This window comes from Trifolium pratense, linkage group LG4, assembly GCF_020283565.1.
Source record: "Trifolium pratense cultivar HEN17-A07 linkage group LG4, ARS_RC_1.1, whole genome shotgun sequence".
In the NCBI taxonomy this organism is placed as follows: domain Eukaryota; kingdom Viridiplantae; phylum Streptophyta; class Magnoliopsida; order Fabales; family Fabaceae; genus Trifolium; species Trifolium pratense.
The window spans coordinates 23863694-23874001 of record NC_060062.1 but is presented as its reverse complement, the minus strand read 5'-3'; the positions used below and the strand labels follow the sequence as shown (position 1 = coordinate 23874001).

Below are 10308 nucleotides of genomic sequence, written 5' to 3'. Positions count from 1 at the left end.
TATTGCCTTTGCACGCTTTAAAATTTTAACTTTGAAAAATGTTTTTCAATTGAAATCCTTTGTAAGATAATTTTAATACTCCAGTATAATGTTGGTATATTTTGTTATGAATTTATTGAAGTTTAAGTGCACGCGAGTGCTTAATATTTACATCATTAAATAAGTCCAGTTTTATATTTGACTTTTTTTGACACATTTATATTTGACTTTTAATCATCAAAACTTAAAAAACAAATCATCATCTCTGGTTCACTAAATCATCTAATCTGATTTAGAGATCAGTTCTGATTCAGCACACTCTCGATCGTAGTTGCGGAGGATCGAACCGTGATCTTTGTTCAGCGTCCATCGATAAAATTATAAAATTTTAAAGGATGAATATTATTAATATTAACAACATAAAAACAAAGGTGAGGTGACTCGGTACCTTCTGAATCTATTATTAGGACCGTACCAAAATAAAATTATTTCTAATATTCATGTATATTTGAGGGATTTTTTTGCTGATGTATTAAGTTTGACAATATATATGTTGATCAAATCTTATTATTTTATTTTTCATATCGTTAAAATAATGTTTTAAAAATTAAAATAAAATATGTAAAACTTAAAATAAAATTTTCTAATTGTAAAAAAAAAAAAAAAACTAAGATATATGCATTATCATATGATCATATCTCTCCGTGACTTATCAGATCATTAATTGAACATAGCATATCAATAAAAATAAGCTAAACTGTTAAAAAAAATAAAAATAAGCTAAGAGTGTGTTTGGTAACATAAATAAGCTAGCTTATAGCTTATTCTATGAGCTTATAGACTTGTTTCAAAAAATTAGAGGTGTTTGGTAACAAGCTTTTTTTACTAGCTTATAGCTTTTTTCCGGATGCTATTTCAAGTAGCGTTTGAGCTTATAGCTTATAGCTTTTTACACTTTATTCCATTTTTACCCTTTAATTTAATAACTACCCACTCTAAAAAATAAACTACCCACTATCAATTATGTCATTTTATATTTATTAACCACTTCAAAAGCTAATTTTACCAAGCACTTTAATTTCAATTAGCTAGCTTTTCAGCTATCAGCTATAAGCTAGCTTTTCAGCTATCAGCTAGCTTATCAACTATCAGCTAGCTTATAGCTTATTTTTACCAAACAGACCCTAAAAGTAGCGACGAGACAAACCCCTCACCATTTAAACATTATTTGTATATAAAATTACATAAGTGTTTTTGTCTAATATCCATCAGATAAAACTTTAAAACACCAAATAGAGATTATTTGTATTTAGTTTTCTAAATATATAATATTAATTAGTTTTATTGAAAAAGATAAAAGTAATTGACAAATTGTATCTTTAAAACACCAAATAGACAGTTAAATAGAAACTCTAAATCCGACGTTTTTGAACACTTAAAAAAGAACAGAGCGAGTAAAATATATTTTACTAGACCTTATGTTTTACAATAAAAAAACTTAACTTATTTTATTCAAGATGGTATATAGTCCAATTTTAAGTAACTAGCAGTTGATGCTCAAATTATCATCTAAACAACATTATTGACTTGTCTTTTAATAAATTCGAAAGTTGAGTTTACCGGCAACACCGTCTACTACTAATTTACAATCTAGTTTTATGGATACGTTAGTATAACTCAAATTTTAATTCAATGTAGTGCTTCCATCAAACCACAAGCTTCATGAGTGTTTTCTAATTTTTTATTGAAAACATTGTTAAGAAAATAAATCAAAATCCACTAATTAAATATTCTACCCTTTTTTTAACAAAACTTCTCATTTCATTTGTGAAACAAAAGAAAAACCAAACACTACATTCTCTCTTACTCACTAATTGACATTTTCTCCTTGGTGACCACTCTATCAAATTTGTATATATATAGGTAACAACTTCACCTCTTCTTTCACCTCAACTCAATCCCATTTCTTAACTTCCACTCTTTCCTCTCTTCAAAGGAAACAAACACTTTTATTTTGTTTCTTCTTGTTTCACCTCTCACATAAGACCATTCAAACTCTCTGATCTCTCTCTCACTCTCTCCCTCCAAATAGTACCAAATCAACAAACAAAAGGAATATACCCTTTGATCCTAAAAACCTTCCCCCTTTCCCTATTTAATTTCTTCCTCTTTTTATTTTTGTTAAATTAATAATTAAATTAATATTATTATAATTATCATCATTATTATATTATATATCCAAACATTCATACACACACTCCAAAACACTTCTTATTCTCTCTCTCTCTCTCTCTCTCTCTCTCTTGAATCCTAAAGAGTAAAAATTCAAACTTTGATATGCAACAACAAGTGGCATCAAAAGTTCAACATACCCAGTTGAAGAAAAAGAATCAAGAAACACAGATGTGTAGGAAAATCAAACTCAGTATTTCTGATCATAACAACAACCTCAAAAACACAACAACCGTTGATGATATTGATGTTTGTGACAAAATAGACGGCGAGGATCTCTTCATTCCACCTCTCAATTTTGCTATGGTTGATAATGGCATTTTCCGTTCTGGTTTTCCTGAACCTTCCAACTTCTATTTCCTTCAAACCCTTGGCCTTCGCTCCATCATGTATATACTCTCATCATAATCACTTTTTTTTTTCTATACTTTATCAAAATCTTTTTTTTTTTGCATGTGTTTTGCTTTTGGGTTTTGTTTTTTTTGTTAAGTAGTATATCGGTCAGAATTTCACGCTTAAAATGAATAAGTGGTGAATTCTGAATTCGAATTATGACTCTGCATATTATAATATCTTACTGATTGAGTTATGTTCAAGATGTTTTTGGGTTTGGTTTTAAATACCCAATTGATGATTTATTAGTAAATTATGTTCCTTCTTTGCTTTTATTGATTATTTGTTTGATCGGTCTTTTTGTTATAGATATTTGTGTCCTGAACCATATCCAGAAGCTAACATGGAGTTTCTCAAGTCAAATGGGATCAAGCTTTATCACTTTGGAATTGAGGGTCATAAGGTTTGTATATATCTCTTACTAAGATCATAACATATATCTTTATATTTTTTTAATTTATGTTTTGAGTTTAAATGATACACACTTTCAGTGTAAATTAATTTTAAACCGACAATCATAAGAAAGTGGAGTGAAGTGAGATAATGTGGCAGAAAACATGGTTGTAATTAGTCAAAAGTGTAAAATTATTTTACATTGTCGTGCATCGTGCATGTTCTTTTTCTCTTATGTTTTTTTATGATTCATTACAAAGATCAATTAAGTAAATGCACAAAGTGATAAAGGATTAATAATTGAAGAGATGATTGAACAAAGATTAATGGATATCTAATCCAATTGACATGTCTTTCTCACCATCTTTGTGGTATGCAATTATTTTCTTCAAGTAGGTGTGTATGTGTGGATACCTTGTTAGTTGTGAGTTGTGACATGGTGAAATAGGACCATTATATGAATTATAGTGTTTTTATCAATCCAGTGAATTGTTATGGCATGTATAAGAGGTATAAAAGGGGTCATAAAGTTGGTTACTGTCGGGGGTATAGGGTGGATAACTCAATTGGTTTGAGCTAGAGGTTAAAAAAGGTGAAATGGGACCATTATTGTCGGAGGTCTCGGGTTCAAACTAGGATAAAGGAAAAAAAGAAGTTAACTTAATAACTACTTTTTTTTTACTAACATAATCGTTAAAAAAAATGGTTATTGTCATTACAATTTCTTATTCACCTTCTTCTATACTTGATCGATCTCTTATGTACTACTCTGGAATTAAATATGTACTAGATACATGTGTTGATGTATTACTCTCGAATTAAATATGTACCAGATACATATGTATCCGATACATGTACTTTTTTGCTTATATTTAAGCTCAGAGCGAGTAACTTTTTAAAATGTCCCAACTTTATATAGTGCTTTTGTTTGGAATAGAAAAAAAAAAACTTTTGATTGCTAAATTTTTATGATCATAGCTTTTTAGATATGATTATTATATTTTCATGTCACTTTTTGGTCTTGTTATTGGTCCTGTTTGAATCCACTGTTTTCTTTCTTGAGCATATTTGACATTTCTGTGTGAAAGAATCCTCTTCAATCTTCAGCTTTATGTGCAAATCCAAATTATGCCAACTTTATAATATGGAAAATGGAAATCACTGTTGATGGAATCTAAGCTGGCTTGTGATGTCTTTTCCATGGTTATCTCAAATTATCACAATTCATTTGTTTTTTGTGAATATTTAATGGCTAGGAGATCATATAGTATTCTTGCTGTCTGCATAATGGGACCATTATGAATTTGTCGAAAATCGATTTTGTTCAAGAAGCACAGTTTTTCCATCATGATAAAGAAAGGCGAAAAGTAGTTGATAACAGCACAGAATTAGCATCAAAATCATGATCAACCCTAGAAAAAAAGATGAAAAATATTAAGGAAAAACATAGCTTAAAATTTGGATTTGGATTCTCTACGGCTGACGAATCTCAAACATGCCGCAGTCAAGCAACTCTGGTCACCTGACTATGTTGCTTGACTGTGGCAAGCTTGTTATTTCTCAACTGCCGGCAGGTAATTCCTAATTCGATCGATAAAAGTTAGAGAATACTGCTTTAGTTCTTTTGGAAAATGGAACTAATGATATGTTTTTGGTGGATTAGGGCATATAATATATTGAATTATTATAGATACTTCTCCCTTTATGCAATTATTAGAATCTTGAGTCTATCTATTAATTTGATTTGATATCAATCTTAGGCCTATCTCATATTTTTTCTGTAACTTTAATTTGAATTTGACTTGAAGACCTAACAGTTGATAAATGCCTAATCATTATCTGCAAATTGTATTTTCTCGCTCCCTTTACGATTAAGTTTAAGATTAGTTGATAACAAAGTGATTGGTGAAACTTATATTATGTTGACATAGAACTATATATCAAGTTTTTGATAATATGAAATTGTATCTAACCTTATATCGTGCATCCAGGAGCCATTTGTAAACATTCCAGAAGACACAATCCGGGAAGCGCTAAAAGTTCTTCTTGGTATGTGACCTTGTGGTCAAGAAACTCTTTACTTAGTTTCGCCTTAACTACAAATTCATCTCTTCACTTTGCAAGTAATGACCTTTGCTTATCTAAATTATACGCAGATGTAAGGAACCATCCAGTTATAATTCACTGTAAGCGAGGAAAGGTGAGATTTAATTAAGCCAATAGGGTTCCGTTACGAAAGAGTATTTTCTTATTAAAGTAGGTTATAATTAATGTAATATCTTCGATTCTTTTTGTTTACAGCACCGAACAGGTTGTTTAGTCGGATGCTATAGAAAACTACAAAAATGGTGCTTGTCATCTGTTTTCGATGAGTACCAGCGCTTTGCAGCTGCAAAAGCTCGAGTTTCAGATCAGAGGTTTGTAGAATTGTTTGATATTTCAAGCTTGAAGCATTTGCCTATACCATTTTCATATTTGAAGCGGTAACAGTAACAGTAACAGACACAAAAAAGTTATGCTAAATTGGATTTTCCTTTCATCATAGCTAGTGAAAGTGAATTCAAAGTTCTACCTTATTATGAATAATAAAATAGGAAAAAGTGATGAACTCCTTCAATGCATTGCAGCAACAAAGGAATAATTATTTTTCTCCCATTTTTTAGAATAAGATATAAGAAAATTCATCAAGTAGTATATGGTATTAAGATGTATCTGTCTTTATTTTCTCTTTGTTTTTGTGTTTTCTTTGCTGCTCCATATTCATGAGCAATGAGTGTAGATTAGTCTTGATTTTTTTCTTGAGGCTAAGAGAAATTCAAGAAAGCTTGAAAAACAAGCATTGTTTTGTCAGCAGAGAAATTATCATAATTATCTTATTATCATATTTTATTTGATATATTGATTTTTAAGCCCATTTCAGTGTGGTGATTATCATTATTATCTTGTGATAATTGATAATGTGGGAGTGTTTTGGAAGTAGTATCATTATTATAGTTTTAAATTGTGGTATGCAACCGCAATTGCGGCTCTAATATAACTAATTTAGATATCTCTGCGATTGTGGCCTCATTTGTTTATATTTTACGGCAATATCAAGGCTAACTTCTTCAATGTTACAATGTCCTTAATTTATTTAGGAGTTAACCACACTGAAATATTCAGGACATTGCATGTAATATGTAGAAATCGAGGTTTGAATTCTAGTATATCCACTTATTCACCTTAAAAAGTGAATTTTTTAACTACTAGATTACCTGATAAAAAAAAATATATATATTTGTTACAAGTTATTCCATGCATAGTACTTTTATTATGGTGAAAAGTTCTAATGTTGCATCCACCCTCAAATAGCTTATGTCAAATCACATTGAAATAAAAAAAAGATAAGGTCTAACAAATTGATTTTTAAGGATGAGCTAAGCTCATGATCTTTTAAGTTTTTATTTTAGAGCAATTTCTCAAATGATTGGTGAGAGGTTAATTATCATGAAATTATAAGCAGCTGTTTGCTTCAATGGTCCATGTTTTTTGCTCACATATCTCCCCATTCTGAATCTGATAAATAAAAGAGGTAAATTAGTGATTATTAGAAATAATGATGAACTCACTGTTGAAAAAAAATGATAAATCTAAATAAGATTTTCTTAATTTAATTAATAATTAGGGTAGAAATAACCTATAAAATACAATTAGGTAACAAATTTTCAATCATGAACTATGTAGTCGTTGCCTATTCCAATTCCAATAGGCCACAATTTTTTCACTTTCACTCGTTAAACTAATGTAATCTATTAAGTTTAACATTTATTTTTCATCTGATGGTTAAATCAATTGATTTAATCATTATTGAAATAGTATTAATTAATATTAATTTTGAAAATAACAAATTAAGAGAAACATTTTCATTAAGTAAAATTTTTTATATTTTTAAAGGCCTAAAACAAATTGCTTTGATGTTCTTACCTTTAGACTATACCTCTAAAATCCTATATCTTCCTCTTTTTTTTCTTTTTTTTTTTTTTTTAAAAAAAAAAAATCATCAAATTTGTATCGAACAAAATATTTATATTAAAAATTATTCATTAAAAATACACTATATATACGTCAATAATCTCATTCAAACACATTCTAAAAGTATTTAAGTTGGTAGTTTTAAATTTAAATTTCTTTCAATTTGACAATTGAATTGATATTTTTTATAGATTGGATCAAAACTACTAAGAAATGCTTCAGAACAGCAAAGGTTGGTGAAGTAGGACAGGTTGCTTGGGGTGCAAGAACAGCTTGCTTGGGTGGCCTTTTCAATGTAAAGAAAACTTTTCCTTGAAGAGAAATGCCAATAATACATTTTCTAAGCGCTAAATATATTTTTAATTCTCCTAAATAAATTTCTAATTATATTATAATTAAGGACGAATATAGTATCATTTTGGCAATTGTTTGAGTTTTTATTTTTATCTCTTTTCAATTTTTAACCACATTTATTATTTTTTTCAAGAAATACTCAGCCGAAGGTGTAAAAGTATTGATGGACTCGTTTGTAATTTTAGTGGGTGTTGGGGGGGGGGGGGGGGGGGTATGGGAACTTGGTAGGGGTTTTCAAAAAACAATAATAATTGGTAGGTTTCCTCAACAAAAACAATGGTAGGTAAGCCCATAAACAAGCACACCTAGATGGGAAAATTACTCCATAACCCACAATTATTCTCCTTACCTCCACAATCCATAAAAAAAATAAACATTTTTGAAATTACACCGATTCGCCTCATAACTTACATGCGGGGATTTTTTTCCCAAAATATACCCCTACCCCCCTCTTATTTCCCGTAATACCCCCATCTCAAAATTATTTCCCGTAATACACCTCTCAGGAGACAAAATCTGACGACGCAGCAGGGGGGAAGGGTAGCGCCATTCAGAATGGCTCCATTGCCTTTGGGTAGCGCCATTTTGAATGGCTCCATTGACCAAGGCTAATTTTTTTTGTCTTTTTCCTGTCGGGTCTGCATGCGCATGGGAGGGAGAGAATAACCGGGATAGTAAGCATTTTCTAAATTTTCATTGAAACGTTGAGTTCCCGGTGATTCAAATGGTTGGTCGTCGAAAATGAAAATTCCGCGAAAATGAAAATTCCGCGTAAATGAAAATTCCGCGTAAATGAAAATTCCGCAAAATTTTCATTTTCGCAGAATTTTCATTTACAACGACCAACCATTTGAATCACCGGGAACTCAACGTTTCAATGAAAATTTAGAGTAAATGAAAATTCCGCGAAAATGAAAATTCTGCGTAAATGAAAATTCCGCAAAATTTTCATTTTCGCAGAATTTTCATTTACGACGACCAACCATTTGAATCACCGGGAACTCAACGTTTCAATGAAAATTTCGAGTAAATGAAAATTCCGCGTAAATGAAAATTCCGCGAAATTTTCATTTTCGCAGAATTTTCATTTTCACAGAATTTTCATTTACAACGACCAACCATTTGAATCACCGGGAACTCAACGTTTCAATGAAAATTTATAGTAAATGAAAATTCCGTGAAAATGAAAATGCCGCGTAAATGAAAATTCCGGGAAATTTTCATTTACGCAAAATTTTCATTTTCGCTGAATTTTCATTTACGACGACCAACCATTTGAATCACCGGGAACTCAACGTTTCAATGAAAATTTAGAGTAAATGAAAATTCCGCGAAAATGAAAATTCCGCGAAATTTTCATTTTCTTCATTTACGACGACCAACCATTTGAATCACCAGGAACTCAACGTTTCAATGAAAATTTAGAAAATGCTTACTATCCCGGTTATTCTCTCCCTCCCATGCGCATGCAGACCCGACAGGAAAAAGACAAAAAAAATTAGCCTTGGTCAATGGAGTCATTCAGAATGGCGCTACCCAAAGGCAATGGAGCCATTCTGAATGGCGCTACCCTTCCCCCCTGCTGCGTCGTCAAATTTTGTCTCCTGAGAGGTGTATTACGGGAAATAATTTTGAGAGGGGGGTATTACAGGAAATAAGAGGGGGGTAGGGGTATATTTTGGGAAAAAATGCGGGGATGTATCAAACAAAAATTCAAATTTGTAAGGTTTAGTGTTTATGTAGTTCTTTCATCTTTGTTTCAACATAAATTGAGGATGACGACGCGGTATATTTTGATTATGATGGTGAAAAAAGAGAAAAGTCAAACTTATATTTTTATATATATACATGTAAGATAATTACACTTGAATGGAAGATAAGTGTAATTATACTTTGAATTTCTCAAACAAAAAATAATAATTTTTTGAACAATTCGTCCTAAAGAGCTCGTTAACTAGTTAACTCAATCATATGATTAATTAATTAAAATATGATTTTTTTTTCTAACAATTAAACTCATAATTATGGTAGCAAATGTAATTGTTTTTAGGATGATCCCTTGTATTTTGCGTTGTGTTGGCTAAGGAAAAGTTGTATGAATTTGTTATTTTTAACCTTGTGTTTAAATCAAACTCATGAATTTCATTTCAAAATCACCCGGCACAAGTACTAAGCAGCTCATGAATTTCAGGATCAACCTAAGATAATGATGTGGATATTAATTGGAGCATAACCTTTGCTCCTCTTCCGCCACAAAGAATTCCCAAAGCTCAAGTTTTGCCTAGGAGTCGACTCCGAAGCAATTGGCAAGAAAAAATAATCACTTATGGTGGAGCATAACTCCCCCACAATCCATCCACTTCCCCTTATCCTCATCCCATTCTAAAGGAGAGGAACCGATCCTGATAAAAAAATATATGACACTTTCACGAAAATGAAATCTCCGACATCAATTTTATAATAGCAATGAGCCTCTTTGCTCCGGCCGATTTTGTAGTTTTGATAAGATTCAACAAGTTATTTACTAATTCCTTCTTCCACACACACAAAAAAAATCTTTTCTAAAAAAAATAAACTTATAAATCCACTTATCATTTTCCCAAACTCCCAAACTTGAGATTTGACACAAGCTAACTCGACTGAAGAGAAATCGAAAAAAACCTAAAAAAAAATCGCACAAAGAAATAAGTCACGACCTATTTGTCAATTTAAAACTTGATTATTTTTCGTTATAAATAGTTTTCCACATCGTCCCACTAGGTCAATCCTCCTCCCCACCTCCTAACAAACTCAACCCGCACACATTCCTAATAAAACTACTTTTATTAGAAAGAAATTCCACAAAAGCTCTTGAAAATTTATATATTATTTTTTTTTTATAAGCAAAGCTCTTGAAAATCTATTGTCGGTATAGAATCTCATCTCATTTTTCAAAAGTTCGAAAAT

The 10308-nt window shown here is 30.9% G+C and overlaps 1 protein-coding gene across 1 annotated transcript; it reads left to right on the top strand.

Annotated features, from left to right (window-relative positions):
* The first annotated feature begins 1938 nt into the window (after window positions 1-1938).
* Window positions 1939-5911, top strand: LOC123924758 (probable tyrosine-protein phosphatase DSP4). Its single transcript, XM_045977727.1, has 5 exons — window positions 1939-2600; window positions 2914-3007; window positions 4989-5046; window positions 5154-5197; window positions 5299-5911. The coding sequence occupies exons 1-5, from the start codon at window positions 2317-2319 to the stop codon at window positions 5482-5484; spliced, it is 666 nt and encodes a 221-aa protein (XP_045833683.1). The 5' UTR covers window positions 1939-2316; the 3' UTR covers window positions 5485-5911.
* Window positions 5912-10308: the final 4397 nt, after the last annotated feature.